Source organism: Opisthorchis viverrini, assembly GCF_000715545.1.
Source record: "Opisthorchis viverrini unplaced genomic scaffold opera_v5_71, whole genome shotgun sequence".
Taxonomy (NCBI): domain Eukaryota; kingdom Metazoa; phylum Platyhelminthes; class Trematoda; order Opisthorchiida; family Opisthorchiidae; genus Opisthorchis; species Opisthorchis viverrini.
This window is the reverse complement of record NW_008751727.1, coordinates 297,424-318,904: the sequence shown is the minus strand read 5'-3', so window position 1 is coordinate 318,904 and position 21,481 is coordinate 297,424. Positions and strand designations below refer to the sequence as shown.

At 43.6% G+C, this 21,481-nt stretch overlaps 1 protein-coding gene across 1 annotated transcript in view; it reads left to right on the top strand.

Annotated features, from left to right (window-relative positions):
- Positions 1–21,481, top strand: part of T265_04348 (hypothetical protein) — a gene marked incomplete at both ends in the record, with an annotated part of 59,290 nt that overhangs the window by 15,418 nt on the left and 22,391 nt on the right. Inside the window, 6 exons of the mRNA XM_009169069.1 lie at positions 2,658–2,883; positions 6,097–6,228; positions 9,805–9,891; positions 14,725–14,931; positions 17,419–17,637; positions 18,551–18,826. Coding sequence (XP_009167333.1) covers positions 2,658–2,883; positions 6,097–6,228; positions 9,805–9,891; positions 14,725–14,931; positions 17,419–17,637; positions 18,551–18,826 — 1,147 coding nt within the window. The remainder of the gene's footprint in view (positions 1–2,657; positions 2,884–6,096; positions 6,229–9,804; positions 9,892–14,724; positions 14,932–17,418; positions 17,638–18,550; positions 18,827–21,481) is intronic.

Sequence of the window (21,481 nt, the reverse complement as noted above, 5' to 3'; positions counted from 1 at the left end):
ATTGTGTTATATATATATATATATATATATATATATATATTATGTCTGACGATCAGATAAGTTGCTGACTTGCATAGGACCGCACCACAAAAAGAGGTGCGTACTTGCTGACCAGGACTCATTGTTTTCCAAACTCAGATGCACAAAAGAGAGCAGGTCATCAGAAGTTACGCTAATCCATTATTTCAAGGCCGAATATTAGCTCAGACATTCTGTAGTGAACTAATACAAAACCGGCGATGAGCATTTAGAAGAGGTAACGCAAAATGTGAAATAATTTGTGAGATGTTTGTCTGACTTCCCGGTTCGACCAAATGACAAGTAAGTGATCGACAACATACAGATTCCAGTAATTCCCTGCCAGAATGCACCGAGTACGAAGGAGAACTAAGAGTGCGAAATCAGTGGAGAGACGAAGAAAATACCAACACCTTTGGTAGACAGTGAAAGTTCGGAAGCTGAGGAAGTCTTCTACTATCTGGAGAAGCCATATTCTCTAATATCTAGTCCGACGGACCAGCCAAAGGAAAGCCACTGTTAGTGAAATGATACGTACGTGAAATTACGGTTCAGTGATTCACTAACAAGGACTCTAATTGGAAGAATGAGCCGATTACTACGAAGAACAGTTCAGCTGGTCTCCTTCAACACCGGCTCTGGAAACAGTGAATTGAGCTAAATTGAAAGTGAATCCCGGTTGTTCATCGGATGAAGAAATGAAGTGTGAAATATCTCTTTCAAAACGCTAAAGAACACTAAGCCCACACTTCTTCAAACAAGCCGATGAACTCCGGTGACCCTTTTGGAGAGAAAAAGAGTTATCTGGAGGATGGGACACCTCAACCACTGTATTCAAAGGGGATAAGCGGTCACTGTGTGTGAACCATCGTGGTGCTGGTTTGGTAGCTGTGGTATTCAAGTTTACATTCGTATAATTCGCAGGTTGACCGAATACACTGATGCTCCCAGATCGATTGCTCACGGATGTCGGGCGCACACGCACTCTATAGCTGTCCGCCGGGTAGGGGACATCAGATCGGCTTCTAGCGACATGCAACATCTGTGTGTAGTGGATATGAAATTATTAAGTCTCTCAAAGGCTGATGGTTTGGAAAACTGACTTCGGAAAGCTGAAGACGGTAAACACTTACAGTGTTTTCCCACTGGTGTTTTAAGCACCACGGGATTCTGATGGGAATATCGAACCAGTAATGTCGTAATGTGGTGGGTGCCTTCAAAAGGAAGTAACACACATGCAGTAGATGAGATGGCACTTCGTGTGTTGCATTAGCTCGGTCATTTTCTCCGTATGCCAGTCGATCGGGTTTCCCGAGCATCTTTCTTCGCACCACCATGCATAAGGTGCCAGTAAGTTGGGAGTGCTTTACCAAAGACTGGAAACAAATTTTGAAGGTCATTGTTAACAAACTCAGCTGACCTGGTCATTGCCATATCCCCGGAAGATTACCCCGAAACAGGATATATCGCTGTTTAGCAGCACTGGTAGGCATGCCTCAGTCACGTGCTCAGTGGCATGCTTGTATTGAATCTGTTGCTCTCAAATCACAGCATTCTCTTCAGATCCCTCCGCCAACAGAAAGCTCAAAGTCAATCCTCTATTCATCCTTAAGGGATGCCAGCCACTGCCTTCAGTGCACAGATGACCATTTCTAGTTCCCAGAACCTCGGCAAGGTCAAATAAGACAGCTAGAACCATTGTACAACATGCAAACGGTTTACAGATGGCCTACTGGTACATGATGCTGATGATGCTGATGATGCGGATATTGCTGATGATGCTGATGATGCTGATGATGCGGATATTGCTGATGATGCTGATGATGCTGATGATGCTGATGATGATGATGATGATGATGATGACGATGGAGAGAGACCACACACGGAAGAGACCACAGGAGTTCCCTCCCTCAGCTGTGACTGAGCATAAGATCCGCCTCGAAATAGAGGCTAACTCTGAGAAAGGTCGAAATGTACTCGACCATTAAGATAAGGACATTCCTATTTGTCGACAACAGGGCTCCACTAACAGATTCGAAATGAGGGAATTTCCAGTTTGCTTCGTGTGATGCAGGAAAGGTTTGCTTAACTTACACGGGAAATAGCTCAATATCTCATGCTGCATCGTCCGTTCCCATAAGCGACAAATTTAGGCTTTTTTTTATCTTTGTTACACCAAACAGAGGATAAACTTTGATGCCAAAACGTTCTGGCTTAGCTGAGTTCGTTTGTAGCCTGCAGCCAGTTTCAGGAACCCCATCATCGTGTGACCACTCCTCAGTGGCTGGATTATCATCCTTCCCTTTTGGCCTCACTAGGCAGACGCCTAAGAGAACGTTCTACGGAAGGTGCTTATTCATCATAACTGTTTGACTGATTACGATGAGGTGTATGGAATTCCTAAGCAGTCCAACGGTCAAACAGAACTGGTTTGTTCTGATTCGCCTAATCTAATAGTTTCAGTAGACAAAGCTGAATAATACCAAGTATCTGTGGTTGCGTCAGACAAATACGAACTCTTTTGCCTTTGCTTCGGTGGGTTTGTGGTCCAGACTGTCAAGAGAATCTGCTTGAAAACGATTTTCTTCCTCAACAATTTTATTCACACTTGATCTAAATCCGAGCCTTTTTTTACTTAGGGATTCCCACAAGCGACCGGCATTACGACTTGCCCTACAAGTTCGGGAACAGCATATTCGTCGTGACAAGGCTACCAGCAACATTTGTACAGCACAAGCTTTACTTGCCAACATGGCTAGCTTCTATGCAGTGTATCACGGACCCCAAGGGTTGAGAGATATCGCCTCCAGAGTGCATCGAAACACCATTCGCCTAGCTGCGTCACTTATCCTCGCCAAATATGAGGTACTGTTGACGTTTTTCCATCGGTTTCAACTGTGTCTGTTTTTCCCTTTCAATGCGAATATCCATGTAGGAATTGGTGCTTTCAAACAGAGCACTGACGGTATGCAAATCTTTCACCTGTAATTCATGGAGTTGGAGGTATGTTAAAACCGACACTCCCATCAGGAAAGTCAGATTCCTGAAAGCAACCACTGAGACCCTCAGCTCCGCTAGATGTTGACAGGACAGACAGCGCCCCCTCAAATGCAGCGCTTCACAGACTTGAATCAAACCTAGGCAGCGAGTCAGCGTTTATCAAGTTCAGAGAACGCCCCCGCAATATGCAGTGCGGGTTCCCGCAGCCTGGTACAAAGGCCAGATCGCGCATTGGACCAAGTTAGACAGTGTCCCTCCAATAACTAGCTTGAGACCGTTGCACTTTCGCACTCGCACGCACTCACACTCTCGCATTCGCTTGTTCGGAGCATAGCCGTTGTGTTCCCTTCAGCGAGTCTTTTTTTTCGGCATTAGGCACTGGAGCGCATCATCAGTCAGATACGACAGATTGGCGAATCAGCAGATATAACAACTCCTCTTTGACAATTACTTTGACCAAAGCTCAAATCAATGACCACAGATCCCTGAGTAGGCGATTTTTGGGCTAGAATACAGAGACCCCCAGTACAGTGATTTTCATTTTTGCTAAGTATTGGGTGTACTAGTAGAGCTCCTTTCCTGGACAAACTGGTTTTCATATAAGTATGGGTTTACCTGCCTCTCGGATACCCGGACATGGTTATTCAGATAACTTTATTGAAGGAGAGCGTGAAACAAACAGAACGGATGGATATACCCAAGGGGAAAACGTCAATTCATGATTCACTCTTACAAAAATGGAGCTCTTGTATGATCACATCAGGAAATACTTCCCCAACCAAGAACAGTGAAATTCACACTGCCAATTTGAGCGGCTACTGGCTGTTTGCTTGTTACATGTTTCACATATTTTAGAAAAATGCAAGAAGTCATCCCGAGCATGGGAATGTAAAATGAGGAGCAAACACTTTGCCCCTTTTACCGGCATTACCTGAGGGGTTCTGTCGACTCGGTACTCACTCCTCAGGTGGAAGGGAATACCAATCTGCGTTCTGGCGACTCACGCTTATAACTGAGTTCAAATTAAACTTAAACTACTGGTCGTACTAGTAGGATATGGTTGTGCAACAATGTGGTTTAGATACGAAACCCCTGCACTCCCTGGATGGTTTGTGGCTCTTACTGTCGTTTGTGGAACAGTTCTGGTTTCTTCTCACTTGCTTAGATGTTCGCATTTCTGAGGTAACAAAGCAATTAAACTGGGCACTGCGGTCTCTGCACGGGGCACGACAGTCTTTGGGACCATATTACCAAAACGATATCATCTAGTTTCCAGGTTTGATAACAGTGTGACACAAACCTTGAGTTAACAACCCTACCCATCGTATGAACTACTCTTCCCCAGCCCATGACCTGTTTCGCCCTTTTTAGGCGGTGCAGTACCCGAATTCCCGTCAGTTTTATGTCCCACTTGAATCCAAATAGCACGGACTTAGCGAACTACAGTCATTTCGCCACTGCCATCAACAAAAAGCCCACCGGAAAGTTAGAGATTTATCAAAGTTGAAGATGGAATGGGTTTAACGATTTTCGATTCTCGGGTCCGGGTGTGTCTAGAGTTCGTTGTATTCGTGTGATTCGTGCACGCGTATTTTACGTCGTATGCGCCTGACACATATACGGAGGAATAAATCGACCGATGCAATCCCCCGTTCGGTATTTTCTGTTTTCAATTAACTTCATAAAAATTGACGGACTCGAAAAAAATGACAGCCTGAAATCGATGTTCATTTTAATTCACAAGCGAAAGACAGTTTTCTTTTCATGCGCTAACGTGCAGAAGAGCACTCAGGCCTTTCGATAGAACTTCTCTTTGTTTCTCTTTATCGATTACGTCTAAAGCTTCGGTAGCAGAACATGACACTCTCAGGTTCACCGAAATTGTTCAGTACACATGCAGGGTTGAGTACATTTTCGGTGGTATCCGTCGACTCATCACACCTGAAACTTCTCCCTTAATGTAGAACAAACATGTTATTTATAAAATCCCCCAAATCACAGTAAATGTGGCCTGTCTTACATATATTGCGGGCCGTTTTATTACATGCGGCACTGAAACCGCTGGTCTGTACCCTGTGAAAATATCCGGCTGCTCTGAATGGAAATCGTCACGGAGGGGTTAGTTAGAGAGTTTGGTCCTCCTGTGGCCACACACCGAAACCGTGCGCCTGGTCGAATCAGATCATAAGATCTTTTTTTCCTTTCCGTGATTCATCATCATCATCATCATCTTCATCAACAGCATGACATCAGCGTTTAACACCGATGCTTCACTGCCGTGATTACCTTGCTCTTCGGGTTCTAAAGCACGGTACGGTCAAGGTGGAAGGATAAAGAAAGAAAACTCTGAGAAGATAAGGAGCCTCTTCCGGAACGTTCGAAGCTTAATTTAGGGCAGGATGTTGTAATGCCAATGAACCGTTTTAAACGGAGGAAATAGAATTGCACACTAACATCAAAAGGTGGAAGTTAGGTGGGACCGGATACAGGCGGACTTCGACTAAGAGAGTTTACACGGTGGCGTTTCGAGCCTTTCATTCCATTTGGTCAAGGGAGCCTGACCAGCGTTTGATAGTGAGTGACCTAGCTTTTGAGCCGATAGCCATTTCGCATACCTTCGACACTTCTCGAGAAATACACTCAGTTGCAAATCAATTTGGTTTTCACGAGAGACTCGACTGACTGGTCTCTCGTTTATGATATTCTGCAACTGAATATGCTGCACACAGGCCGCCTCATGTTTCAGTGGGCACGATATTCAAGAGATCGCAGTATATTTTCATAAGGGGAACTACTCACAAGGTTGCTGTCGAAGAGTTTTCAGCAACCTTGTGAGTAGTTTCCTTCATTTGAGTAAGAAGTTGATTTTATCCTGTTTATCGACAAAACTACCACACAGTTAATGATTTTCTTGGTTTGAGATTTCATTTCTAAACTATTTTCTGCAACTGTCATCGATCATAGAATTGAAGAGATCCTCGAGACATAGATGATTGCCTCATAAGCTGGGCTGGACAGGTACTCTAAAAAATGTAGCATATCTGTCAAACGGAAACGTTTTGACCATATTCCTTTCAGATTTGCAGCGATGGACCCGTGTTTGACACTTTGAAGGTGCGAACATTAGAGAACTTGCGGAATATTAACACGATAAAAGAGCAGGCTCTTCAAAAACGCATCAATCTCCGCTATTATCCGGACGAACAATCGGTGAGTGTTGATCACGTTATGCTACTGTCTCTCACAGATCGGTGTGCTGCATTTTTAGGAAGTAGCAATGAAACCTAGTGGATGTAAGTGGTTGTATCGAATCGAAGTCGCGTCTTCCGGTTTTGAATGCCGATGTGCAAGCTTTGAAGAACATGAGCATGCAGTTTTAATCGCTCAGATGTGAGCTGACTTCGTCTTTCATTGTACATCATCATCATCATCATCATCATCATCACCATCATCATCATCATCCCCATCAGAGACACCAACATCAGTCTTGGCACTGATGCTTTCTGCCACACAGCCACAAAGCTTATTTAACTATCCTTTTTATGCAAATCAGCAAACTTGCCACCGGCCTTCGAGATTTAGGCACTGATTTCTCCACACACACACACACACACACACACACACACACACACACACACACTATTGTCGGATCTAATGGAACTACCGAGGTTGGTATACTTACGAAGAACGGAGGTCAAACGAAGGACTGGATTACTTGATCCTCCAAAGTGTGGGGAATGTATTTTCGGAAACCATCCAAGAGTCTCAGGCTAAACTTGGAGCTATTCGTGAAATTAGCTTGTCTTTCGGTACTCTTGTTTGACAAGTACCAGAGAACTGGTAAATACCACTTTCTCTGCGTTGAAGTACAACGTGTATTTGTTATGATGAATGAATTCATTTCGAACAGATGTTTTATCTGTGTTGGACATCTTCACACATGCTCTTGCTCTCAAGAAAGACTATTCGCTTAGTATTTTCTTCGGAGACCAAAGTATGGACAAACTACAGTACGAACCTTGAAGGGGCTTTGTTGTCTCAGGAAATGCACGGTCAGTCCTGTGGATGTCATTTTAAATGAGCCCATTTGGGTGTAGTACGATTTTTACTGTTACTCACAATTTTACCTGGGGCACATCAGTACTCGTTTGCATCAAATACGCTAACCCCCAATTAATCGTTGGGATGTAAAGTTCCCCTTTGCGAATCTTTGGAGTGTGTTACCAGGTCATTCACTTCACTCTCACTTCAAACAGGTCGCACTTAAAAAGTACGGGTTGGCTGCATATATGTGTAAAATTTAGTCCGGATTTGAATAATCGGTTTCACTGTTTGGTTGCGTTGTTACTATACTAAACTCTATTTTGATGGCATCCGCGAGTCGTGGACCAGATATTAGAGACGGCTGCGTCACGAAAAACATTTGTTAGGAGTGTGTGGATGGGAGGGCTAGCTGTGTATTGAAATCAGTAGCTCGTACGTGCGCATCATTGGCCGCGTGACTGTTTGTGGTTGGCTGTATGCTCTGTCCTAAGGTCCCTATCTAAAAAGGGGGCAGCTTCCAGCTTGACTGAGTTTACTGGCTATAGCCTTCTTACTTTTGCTCTAAGTCATCACTACCTCTCCTCTTCTGGCTCATCTCGGTGCACCATCGAGCAAAGTAGGGCCTTATAAGAAACTTTTCTCCTAGCATTGGAAGTTCGTTACCGAACCAGCCTAATCTGTGACATGCAGCAAGCTGATCTACCGAGTTCGGGGAGATCTTTCGTCCAAGCCATTTGACACGCCTCAGAACTGCCGATGTGGTGTTCCCACCGAATTCATGTAGTGCTTCGGGAACATCCATGCTCAGACACCAAACGCTTCCCATCTTCTTTTTATCGCTCTGATTCGCTTTTCGACCCTAAAAAATTTATCTAGACGTTGTGTTAACCTCAGCGCTGACAGACACTGGTTGAATACAACCTCACGATAACGTAGATTGGCAGAAGCAACCGTTGCTTCCCCTAGTTGAAGAGCGATTTTACCGCTGATCGTAACACTTGAACTCTTGCAGCTGCCCAGGTGACGCCATCAATTCGTCCGTTTTCTGAAGGCCCGGGTTCGGTCGCAGCCAATATTTCAATGACAGCCTAAATCCATCGTCGAGCCATCTGGTCTCAGTTTTCCGTTTATGGTCAGATCAGACTGTACCATCAGTGAGACAAAAAACACTGTGTATTCACAGTTGTCACGGGATGCAAACGTTTGACTGATGGAACTCCCAAGCAATAGGAAAAAATCACAGCAGTGATCTATAAGACTGGGACAGCTCCGCTATTAATTTCTGTTGTGAATACTTATTAGAAACGTGCTATTGAGATAAGCCGAATTTTTTCAATACCTAATTTTGTCTATTATGATCAACAAGAATAGCAAGTACATACACTAAACGTTGAAAGATGTACACTCGGGATGCTTGGGTGCAAAATGGAGCACAATGTACATCATTCAGTCTTGTGACGAATATCAGTTCAAGTGGGTTTTCGGTGGTTTGAAACACGTTATTATACGTTTGGAATCTGACTACTAGTAAGTAGTCAAAATTGCCACTAAGTCTTCATGAACCTCAGGGAGGATATGTTAATGATCACACCGTGTAATTGGAGCTCTTACTGGTGGTAGTCGTAAGATCAAATTATGTCATGTCCAACAAACCTAATCATGTAGAAATACGTGGCAGATCGCTCTTTTAGGACCGCCAACTTCGACCTACTAATTATCACATGTGATAACTCCAAACATATGGATAGGAAATTATCAAGCCTTCCTTAAGAATCGTGAGAAATGAAAGGCAATTCTGGCCGTCCACTCGATCTCGGATTACCAAAGAAGTGTTAGTTAAACCCAAAGCCACTTAAATTCATATAAACTGCGCACAAATTGAGACAGCTATGCGTTGCGATGGAACTGAAACCTACCACATTCACCTGATGAGTTCCAACAAGAATGAATCGCGCGGTGGGTTCGACTTTGTGCGATTACATGCCTTTGGTTTGACCCGTTTGTTGACTTGACGACTGTCCGATGGACCGCTATAGTAAACACTTCCTCAACGTGTGCAATCGTGATCCGCATGCATTGCCTACCTTTAGAACTTGCAGTTATTGTTGTTGTCTTACCTGGCCCCATTTCGCTAGCCTAGTCGAGCCAGACAAGTTTAGCTCTGTAAACAGTCGATTTTCGAACTGCCACATTGCTGAATACCATCATGAGGTCGATTTGATTAGACTTAGATCGTTAGCCGTGGATAGTGGGGTTTGAAAGTCAAATCTGTCGAATTACAGTCAAACAGATCTTGCATTGGGTTTGGGTTCGATCCGGTATTGAATGTGCTTACCAACTTGCCTAGTCAGACAGTATTCTTTTTTGAATCCGCAATGGAATACAAAGATGGATGCCGACTGGACTGATTAGCTGTTCTCAGCATGTGGTGTGAGTTTCCAGTGAGCAGACGGGAAAGTTTTCCACACCGCAGTGGAAATCCACATTCACAGTTGAATCTCACTAAAGTGCCAAAATAAGGGCTGAACTGAACTCTCGTCTGCCATGACCCTGTCCCCAAAAGTGCCACTCCCAATCAAGAACTACCTGGACTGATCATAAGAACTATTTGTCACTGAATAGTATCGTATCACTCATAAGTAAAACCGAGCATTGCTTTCCAGATGGTCAAAAAGCCCTTTTTCAGGGCAAGAACACTGAAACTCGAGTGTTTTTTAATTGTTCCTACAAAACTACTTTCAGGTTGGCATTTCGCTGGACCAGACTGTGACAGATGAAGACTTTATGGATATTTTGTACGTTTTTGATGCTCCCATAACCACTGTCGAAGTGAGTACCTTTGTTTCTGTCTTCTCATACTCAATATTACTACCGTTTTTACTCTGATAAGATGCTTTCGTCCATCCCTAATATCATATCTGACATAACAAACGTAGTTTTATACAGAAAGAATGGCATGTCAGATTCACACCGACTTACCGAAGCAGGAACGGTGAGCTAACATGGACGTATCCCATCTATCTCACTGTTCGTTGGACGACGTTGTCCGAACACGGCGATGTTTGTTGACGCTCAAACAACCTGGTTTAACCAGCAAGTCAAGGCAGACTGAACATGCCTGCAGGATCCGAACGCGAATATCTTTCAACTGCTGCATCATGCATTTTTGAAGACTAGTTGCGATTTTTTTCAAGTTGAATTGACTCAGCACTATTTATAGGACACTTCTATGGAACACAAAAAAGATCTGGGCAGGGTGGTCAGAGACGTTTCTCTGTAGTTTCGTACAAAACTGAGAACAGATCTTCTGAAGTTAATGGCGTTCCATTCAACTAATTTTCAGGCGTCGTCTTCAAGCTATCATGCGCATTGTTGTCCTTGCTCAGTCCAGTCCGTTTTGGTTAAAAAGCAATTTATCTCAGGGTGCAAGTTTTGCCTCATCTCTTCTCCGTCTCCTTCTAATGATATCTCGGTTTCACAATAGATTAGGGAATCTATTTCTGTTATTTCGGGAGATTTCGTAGCTCTGCTTCTCCGCGGTTTTTGATCTTCAAGCCCCATATTTAAGATATTTTAATGATCAGTAGCCAATAGACTTATCCGCACTTCCACTGTCGGTAAACGGTAAACGAATTGTTATGTGCTTTTTGATGATTTTTTTTTAAAGATAGTATGAAAGCAATGAAACTTTGGAAAAACAACGTTTGTGGTGCATTGTTTATAGGGACACTCGAACTTCCTCAAATCAGTCCATCAATAAATCTAGCGAGGACTTATGGATATATGAACTCAGTTCATACGTGTTCGAAGGACCGGTGAATAAACTTTTCCCACAACGCAATACTGATGAGTGCGTTTTGTTTTACACCCTAGTTGTTAACCTCAATTGCTAAAGTAAAGTTCGGCATTTGGGCAAGAAAGTTCACAAAAACGTGGGTTGAAGTCGTCATCTGTTGAGACACATGATGAACAAGCAACTATAAGAGAAATACACTCATTTGCAAATCAATCTGGTTTTCACGAGAGACTCAACTAAGTCTCTGGTTTATCATGTTCTACAACTGAAAGTGCTGCACGCAGGCCGCCTCATGTTTCAGTTGGTACAGTATTCAAGATATCGCAGTATATTTTCATAAAGGAAACTATTCACAAGTTTGCTGAAAACGTCCGACAGCCCACGAAGAGTTTTCAGCAACCTTGTGAATAGTTTCCTTCATGAAAAGCATCTATAAGCTTTGGTTTACAGGCTGTGTAGCGCGACTAGGTCGAAGACAACTTTCATTGAAATAGTCCGTTAGAGGGAGCAATCGCGTACATATTCACACTCCCATTGGGACATACGTCCAGCCTCCAGGCGTGTACCGATGATGGGCGGTCAGTGTGACTTCTTTGGTGAATAGGGTATGTTATCTGACGAAACTAGAAGGTGAATCAACCACAGAAAGGGTTGAGTGCGCGTCGTGAACCAGATGGTGGTGGAAATACTTGCAGGGCATGCAAAGGATTTCCCTGCGTATAATGCAGAGAACCACGTATAGATTTCATTTGAAGCATTATGTATACTCAGTTCCCAATAAGAACACGGTACTAACTTGCATAAGTGATCATAAAGATTAGTTTCATCCTTTGTCTCTCGGACGGATGTACCCAGTCATTGCGCACCCGAATCGCCCAATCTAAAGCAATTGCCACATCACTCCGTTCACGTCATCTTTGGTCTCTGTAACGAATATCATTGATGTTAAAGGAGTGGGTCTATAAAACGACCGTGAAAGCAATCTTTCTGCTGTGAAAATGGGGCTGCCGATTTGAAGATCTCAAACGGCTTTAAATAGTTCACCACCGGTATCAATGCGATATAGCACGAGCTAACTCTTTGCAGCATGTAGGTAATGAAGCAGCCTGTAAGCGGGATAAGTTGTGAGTAGGATTCGCCCGAGGAGCTGTTGAAGCTCCTAGTTTGTCGTGGAGGCATGAATTACGTATGCGCGATTGTCGTCTACCAAAGAAAATCCTATCTTCTATTCCACAACCTTGGTGACTAAGGTTTCATGGAGGACAGGCATGGCGCGGCAAAGCAAAATGAAATCAGTCACTCTCAAGTTGAAGGTGCCCATTATCCGCACAATGCTCTCAGCTGCAAAACTTCTACAAATGGAGTGAAACTTTCTACGCCGAAATGTTGCATTTTGTTGATTATGCGCTCAAACCAAAAACTGTCGTAATCTGCGTTCATATTTTTGCAGCTCACCAAATTTCATTGAAGCAACCATGCCTCTGGCTGAAAAGTCCTGTGGGATAATTTCCCAGCATTGCTGAGACCCCGCGATGCCTAAATGGGGCTTAAAAGTTTAGACTGGCACTCTCAACTCAATTGCCTGATTGCTTTAGTCCATCAGGGACACGTGAAAACTTCCGAAAATTCAATTCCATTGTGCGAATACTGAGCGCGCAAGTTGAGCGCTATAGCGTCTCGAATCCTTCTGCGTGAGTTCCCTGCCTTGCGCGTGGTTTAAAACCCTACAGGACCCCCTTTCCCTACGGTTGTATGGCAGTTAACCATGATAATGGTGATGATGACAGCAGGTTACTAACATTAGCACCAGAATGACCAGTCACCTCTATCAGGTGAAACTGACTTTCGGATGTATCTCCAAAAGACTTGGAATCAGATTTCCGAAGTTTCCATGTTTGGATTCCAGTATTTTGGAAACTAGCTAGACTAGCTAGACAGACAACAGTTGCAACTTTTAAAACCTAATGAAGAGTTGAAATCCTAACTTCTGCTCTATTCGGGCTGTTGTGTTTTCACTTAGTAGTTCATTCCAACGTTCAACGATCCACTCGTATATCTCGTGGTAGTACTGACAATTTAGGGTGTGTCTAGGTTTTTAATAAAGTGGGAGTATAACTTACCGTCTTCGGCAAAAACTCTGATCAAAGATGCATATTCACACACAATTAGGACAAAACCTTGGTTTTTGTGGTAGTGTGGTGCATTGGTCGTTTTTTCCGGTTCGACCAATACGGAATGGCAAATCATGTTACCAACTCACAGCTTTGCAGAGATCGATTTTGAATATCCCTTTCAGGCGGAGCGGACTTGATGGTTAGTCGGCGAGAAGTTCAGAATTTGGGTCACGCTGATTGATCAAGGACAATGATGGCGACTAGATAGTGGCTCCGACTATATTATCTTTTGTTTTTATGCAAGCGTTCCTCAGGGAGAAAGCCCTAGGTAATTCGCGTTGAGAAATTAAAAGAAGCAAGGATTCTTTTGTGGTCGGACATTGGGTCGGAACATCGCAAGCCCACACTGAAGTATTCAGGACCATTACTGCAATGAATGTCTTCAAAAGCATCATGGGGTGAAAGTTGTACGTGAGTGTTAGATGGCTGATTGATGAGGACCTCTCTGATAGCCAGTCTAACAAATAAGGTTGGTGTATCATGGGTGGTCGTCTGTTGGTTACACCTGCACTGAGCCTGCCAGACTACGCGATAGGGAGAAGACAGAGAACCGAGGGCACGGCTGTATTGTCAGGAAAAAACATACAGAGCTTCTGCGCAAATATATAGGATGACTAACTGGCCAAATATGGTCGTTCACTTGTTCGCTCTGTACTGTAATACCTTGCCACCTTGACATCCAAGGCAAGTACGAGAGCTGCGGTGCTGCCAGGTCGCCCAAGCCTAGACAGGAACACTAGAAATTCCGGGGTTGGTTCGAACCACGGACCTTCTGGTCGGTAGGTTCGTGTCCCAATCACTCAGTCATCTCGAGCCAATATGGGTCCTCCTGACCACAGCAGACAACAACGGCGCTTCACATCGACCCTGAACCATGCTCCCCCGACTACTACTACGGAATACCATAGTTGGAACTCGACGATGAAATCCCAACCGTAGTACTCCGCAGATGCTCCTGAAAGCTTTAGGTTTTAATTAGCCGAAGTGTACCGGTTTTGAAGCCCTACCCGCGACTTTACTCGTCCATGATCGGTTTTGAAGCCCTACCCGCGACTTTACTCATCCATGATTACACAACTAACCTTGACTGTTTTCCTAGAAATTTATGGCGCAAAAGACAGGCTTTCCATGCTGTTTTGCTGTATTTAGAAAGCGTGGTGACGCCTAACCGAATGAGATCCATGTATTAGCCACCTTACTGATTAACCACTACCTTTGAATACAGAAAATGTGGGGAAGTGAGACCAAAGAGCATCTCTCCATCAAGAGAGAGGATACGAATCGTGCATTTGAAAACAAAGTTCTAAAAGGAAGTAACAAAAAAGTCCTTGCAAGCAAATCAATGGTAATTTCCTGCTTCCGTCAAATTTGGGAGAACCAGCGAGACAACTGGTTAGTCGTTCGGTCGTGTAGTTTTTGCAAGGGAAATTCTACTGTCTTGACAAGAGAATGTCTGAAACGCACAAACTTGTTTTTCGGTCTTGTTGATTCTTGGCTGAATCGTTTTAGTCCCTAACCTGATTCTAATTTTTTTATTCATAGTAGTGTCTTCCTTAGCATTTTGTGTGTTTTTGCGAGCTTCGCTCTCTCCAGTATGATTTAGACGAGGGCACTCGTTTTCCTTAAACATTTCTTGCAGTCCGAATGATTAATTCTTCACTCTCCACTGTTGCTGCTTCTTTCTTTCAACAGCCAGCATCTAAACACTGTTTATTCTCAAACCCAGAGCTTCTTCGAAAAGATGAGTATTTGAACCATGCTGTGTTCAACTCTTACCATTCGGAAACCGAATTGCTTCGCTATATGAAACAGCTGGAGAACCGAGACGTCTCTCTGACTCATTCCATGATTCCTCTGGGCTCTTGTACGATGAAACTGAACGCCACCACCAGCATGATGGTAAGTAGGAACACAGATGTGTAATTACGGTACCTTGATAAAGGCCACTCTTGAAACGCGACATCATTGAAAACTTAGACTGTCTTTTTGTGCATTAGATCGCTTGCTTCATTTATCAGATGCACATCAGAACGAAGTGGTTAGTACTTCAGTGAAAGCTAGACCTCCACTTTGCCATGGCAGACGAATGGTCAAAGCAAATACCCATGGTATTAGACTTAGCCGAGGCTAACCAGAAAGCCAAGCCCCTGTCTTATGGACAGCTATGTCATCTCAAATATTTATAGCACGTTCCAGCGGACAGATCATTCATCAGGTCGTTATTTGAGTCTTGCCGCAGAGTCTAGAAGTCTGATCGGCGAAGAACTTTAATACATTTTTGGCTGTATATCCTGCAGAGATATTCTCACTATCGTTTGCGTTGGTCCTTCTGATTAAACTAACCAGGAGATTTCCTCTTCAGGCTGCACCATGATAACGTTGTTTAGCATGTTTCAACCAAACGTTCAAAGCCAGCAAACTTTTCAAAATCTGACACACCTGCTGACGTCAGTAAGCGTCGTACAATCGTCTACTTTCTTATCTGGTGGAGACGAGGGTCAGTCCTCCAATATTGTCGACTTCACTGATGGAATAACACAGTTCTGACCTTTCGGATCTAACCCGTCTTAAAGTTCATCTCACAGTTTATCTCAGCCTACTTTCATCAGAGTGATTCAACAAGGCTACTGTTAAAAGATCGCTGTCTCAAATTCGATAATCGACAACCTTCGTAGGAATGTACGTCGACCACCATTGGGCCTAGCCCTAGACTATCAATCCCTCGGGCACATCGACTTATTTTTCCCAGAGTCCCATTGATATACTCTGAGTCTCCGGAAGAAACACTTTTTATGGGACTGACTGTCGGTAACTCGATGAACTCTTTCATTGTTTCATTCACTCTCCTTCGGACATCAGCTAAACTTTGATGTCCCTTCTTCGCAGAGCTTATTCGGGCTTATCCCTGTTGGAGAACTTAAATTGCAAAGCCGAATGACGTACTTCTCTGAGCACCTCGGCCGCACGAGGTTCAAAAGCCACGTATCGGAGCTGAAACCGATGCAAAAGTCCGACAAAGGCGGTGGCTTGCCAAAAATTCTACAAAGCTTATGTGACATTATTCATCGGTCTGTTGCACCAGCAATTCTGAAAAATATCAGGGACAGAGGAATGCCCGATGAGCTTGAGCTCATCGATTCTGAGGCCCTGCCTACAGAAAATTGAAAAATCTAGTTGCATAGAATGCTGCTGCGGGGCTCGCTCAACCATACGGGGAAATCACTTTTCTATTTAAGTGACTTTCTTCAGAGTAAATCATGGAACCATATCATGTTATGGTGGATTTTCTTTCAGGAACTTTATGAAACAAAACTTTACCCTTCGATTTCATCTCGACCAAAAATCTTTGTGAAGACCATGCAGGCGAATTGTGCTCAGTCCAAAGTTCTTGGCTGTATTTACGGCGAAGCATCTCCGGAATCATGTGTGAACGCCGGAGCTTAACTGGATGCCCAATTTTTCAGCACTCTTCCACTTCAACATAGGGTGAATCGGGCAGCAGACATAAGTTAAACACTCTGGAGTCCATATGACCTTCGACACTCAAGTCATCGACCTTGAGTATTCCAGGATACTCTAGTCGCTCTGCTATACCCCAACCTATCCTCCGCAAAATGTTCACAAGAATGAGCTTCTCGTGGAAAGCAACGCCTTCTTTTGTAGACGGCTGTTGGCTGTGTGCAGTACGCCTCCTAACCAGGTTCGTCTATCAATCCTCAGTAGGCGCTCCATCGATTCCCATTTGTTACTAATCCGCCACTGGTTAAAGTACCCTTGTTTCCTGCTACGGTTAACTAAATTCTTCCATATTGTGAAGGCTCGGGGTATCAACTTTACAAAAGCACAATGCACGTAACCATTCGTGTCAGCGTGAGCTTCGGTTGCAACTCTATTCTCTGACAGTACGGTGAAAGTTCAATTGAGACAAAAAAATGTATTAAAAAACTTCCCCGTGAAAGTGTACCCCTAGCCGGTACACTTATGTTAAATCTCATTCAAAAACACTCTTTATGAAAGACCAGATGGCTAGCTGTCTCAAGATGACCTCTTTTTGAAGGATTAATGCACCTTTGCTATGTCGCGGAAACCTCAATTATGCTGTCTTCCATTCTGCCGAGAATGGTAACTCTGACATCCCCAGAGTGAATTTTTTGTAAAGTCTCTGCCAATCACCTGACCAAATCGTTTTGGGTTTTGTTAGAGGCATACTTCCAGCACAGGAGGAAAGTAATTCCCTTGCTACCCTAATGTAATAGCTTCTATATTTCGCTAAATTTAACGCGTGTCGTACATCGATTGTGCCGTTTTCAAGTTCACGACTCACTTTCACGTCCCGCTTTTTCAGTTATCTTTTCTTGCCTCACTCTTCCTATTCACTCACAACAGCCGTGCTCGTGGCCCACGGTCAACTCACTGCATCCGTTCGTCCCAGCGGAACAAACACAGGGCTATGAAGCATTAATTCACGACCTCGAACAGGATTTAGCCGAAGTAACCGGCTACGATCATGTATGTTTGGCGCCAAACAGTGGAGCTCAGGGAGAATATGCAGGTCTGTGCGCGATTGCCAGGTTCCTAAAGAGCAGAGGTGAAATCCAACGCAAGGTAAGTGAAATATCATTCATAGTTCCGACTTAGTTTTTTGGATAAGCTGCTGTTCAGGTTCTGAACAGTCTACTCACAGGTGGGTGTTCTTGTAATATTTTCGGCGGCTAAACATCCACGACCAATCGATTGTTTTGAAACTGCCCTTCGGGTGACTTTGGAATTTCCAGTAAAGTTAACTTAGTGGGTTTCAAAAAAAAAACCGTTTTCTTTCCACTTCGTTGCCTATGAACCGTGAATTCTGAATCCTTTTGGAAATTCCAGTTCTCAACCAATCAGTGTATTGCTAACCTCCTGTGAATCAGCCACTTTTAACACTAGACTGGCGCTTGATTGAATTGGATGTGAAAGTCCAGATAGGTGTAGCATGGATGAAAGATATTTGCCGATGAAATCGATCAATCGAACGCTCACTTCCCGAACTGGAGGTCTACAGAGCGGACTAGACAATAACAATACCCGGACATCCAAGCGGCTTCAGTATAACTTAATAGGAAGTAGACAGCGATTCGGTAGATCCGGAGATGCAGCATGAACAAACAGGACGCGTCTATTGGTACTTAGGAGACCAGACCATACATTTGTAGCAAGTCTGGACATCACTAACGACTGTACAGAGCGCTTGGCCTCCAGCTGTATGGAAACTGTTCGCTGACACCATTTTGTGTTATTGGATTATGATCAGATCTTACTAGCATGACAATGTTAAGAGAGTACATGAAAATGTGAAGAGGTTAACAATGTGGCCAGTAGTGGAACATTGATAACTCTGTGGTTTGGGAATACGGTCCGTCCTTTTGATCATAGTAAAGACAGTGGCGATCTACTGCTATGTTTGCGTGACCATCAATACACACGTTACTATTATGAAGCTTTTTCCCAAACGTGCTACATCCTGGCTTCATGATTTCAGGTTTGCCTGATCCCCACTTCCGCACATGGGACGAATCCGGCCAGTGCGAAAATGGCCGGAATGTCTGTTCATCCTTTGTTCAACACAAAAGCCGGCGGGTTCGATATGGCTCATTTACGAGAGCAGTTGGATCGGTTCAAAAACACAGTTGCAGCTATGATGGTAACCTATCCAAGCACGTTTGGTGTGTTTGATGAGGAGCTGCTGGAGGCGTGTGAGCTGGTCCACAACGCCGGTGGACAAGTGTATCTAGACGGGGCAAACATGAATGCGCAGGTGGGTTACCAATCGGCTTCTGGATTCTCTAACTTCCGTATTTTACCAACGATGCAGTGTGATGAGAAAGAGTGCCGAGGTTATTTGTATCAGGAAGTGATGGGTGAACCACGCGCTGTCCTCGTCAATTAAGTAGCATTATCCCTAACGTCATGTAGACCTAGAGCTAACCACAATCCTCTCTGGGCTACCGGCAGAACGAACGCCGTCAGAAAAACAGATAATATCGGTACATCATAGCACAGTATGGTATAACATAGTATGGGTATAGTGTAACATAGTAAGAGTATAGTATAGCATAGTATAGCTTAATATAGTGTGGTAGATCCATACGAAGACGATTAACTCAGTCGTTAGCTGCACGAGCTCCGTATGACCTAACGAAAATCATTCCAGAAATTTATTCTTTCAAGCTTTGCACACCCACCTTTCTATGTGTCCGACTGGGAACCAGATATCGATTAGGCCATTGGGCATTCTGGCATTAAATAAATATTGACAAAAATTATCACGGGTTTTAAGTTGTTGCTTCCTACAGTTTTTCCAGATACTTCTGTCAGCCAAGGCCTGGATTCAGAGAGAAGAAGTGAGACTTATTCATTGCCATCATGCGCAGAATTTTGATATCTTAATTTTACGGTAGTTCACCAACTATGTTCCCTCTAGCCTGATGATCCATCCTAGGATGAGGCCACTGAAACCATAGAAGCAGAGGAAAAACGCTCTAGTCATTTTCCCATGTGAAACGTCTATGAGCAGAATGTTAGCCGAATTTGTGTCTTATGTTTTAATTGGCTTTGATGGTGTTACTGCAGTTCATGATCAACTTCGTATTCTGCCGACCAGTTCGTCACAAGAATAACGTTTCAATTGAGATCAATGAAACTGACCTAAAACAGAGGAAAAGTATCGGGTGAACCCAAAGAAGGGAGAAGCTGATACTGGGCTGTTGGAGACTTTTCAGTAATCTTATGAGCAGTACTCATCAGAGAATATTGCTTCCAAAACGGATCGATTCAATTGCTCACGCAAAGTCAACTACGGTTTGCTGCACTGCTAACCGATTAGTTGCTTCAGACAGTTTCCTCCTGATTTGGCCCCTAGGGAAACACGTTCACCAACGTTTTATTTGCAGTGCCAACATACTCTCATAATTATTTTGGTTGTCTCTCACTAAGTCAACTATCAGACGTCTGATTCTTAGTTGGTTTTCAGTATATGCAAGGTATAGTTGTTCAACTAAAAATGTAACTGATTTGCCCCAACTCGCTCCTATTGGCAGTGGTTCCTTGCGGCCTACTGCCGTGTCTGCTCTGATCCCGATTTGCGTGGCGCAAAAAATAACTTGATCTCACATTCTATGAGCAGTTGCTGAAGGCAATGGCCAGTGACATTTTTATTGAGATAATGTAATCCGTTTTGTTGGAACACTCGCAAGTAGAGGCGTATGTACCTTAAAGAAGAGGGTGGCTAGAGGTTGTTCCACATCATCTATCATCTTCCCAAACGACGTGAAAACCACAATGCGCGAAACAAAACGAACTGTAAGCCTCATTTACCATACGAATCACCTAAAAATAGCATTCTTCAGCATACTGGATACCTCTAACCCCCAGTGGACTCAGCGATAATGAGTTTTAGTTTCGTTTCAACGGTTCTCTTTCTCTTCTCATGCGACTATCCTGGTTACTCAATGCCAGAGGAAGAAACAGTGAACTGAAATTCCACTCTTGTCAGAGTCTCCTGCACTTGGTTTATGCTCTGTAACTGAAGGTGCGAGACAAACACACCACTGCTACATCAGCATCGCACGCCGGATATGCCTAACCATCAGATCTGTATGTGTTCTTACCTCACCAGTCATGAAGAAGCACTTTAGTTTGAATCCCGACCTCTGTTGACCGAACTGACCCGTCCCACACGAAAGTATTGGGCCTACGGTATGTTCGGGTTTGAGCATCTGTGTAGTCTACAAGTATCCATTACGCTGTCCTGGAACAGAACTTTCCTAATCTTAATCAGCTACGTCTGCCGCCACACAACCGCAGGGACCATATTGGAACAAGTTGGTTTGTTTATTTACATTTTTGCTTGTTTTTTTTTCGAACGAGGACCCGTTATTCCAAACCCCGATAAAGTTATTATTGTAATTCTTTGGCTTATAGTGGCTTATTTGATTAGAGCATCTACTGATCAGCACAAATTACCCCGTAGAACCATTGGCAACTCACTATTGCTAGGGTAGCAGCACACACTACTGATGAAACGACCGAGTAGTATCTAGTCGTGCCGTTAAAAGCACCGTCCCTGAATCTGATCTGACGGAAAATTAATTTGGAAATTATCGGACCATTTTACTACGTTTATTCACCATTTTAGTACTCAAAAAACTTCTAGGAAAGTTCAGTGTGTTGAGGATGTTGACTTTTTCAGAAACTTTGTGCAAATGGGGTTTTACTTTTGTATCTGACAGTTAGTCTTAGTTACAATAACTAGCTCTGTAATTGAAGGTTCCTTCTCGTTAGTATTAGTGTTGGTGTTGTTTACCATCGCCATCTTTGTTGCTGCCAGCACTCACTGTTATCGTTGTAGTAACAATCGCAACATCGCTTGTAGCAGTGCATTTTTCCCGTCATTAACTTTGTGATCATGTGC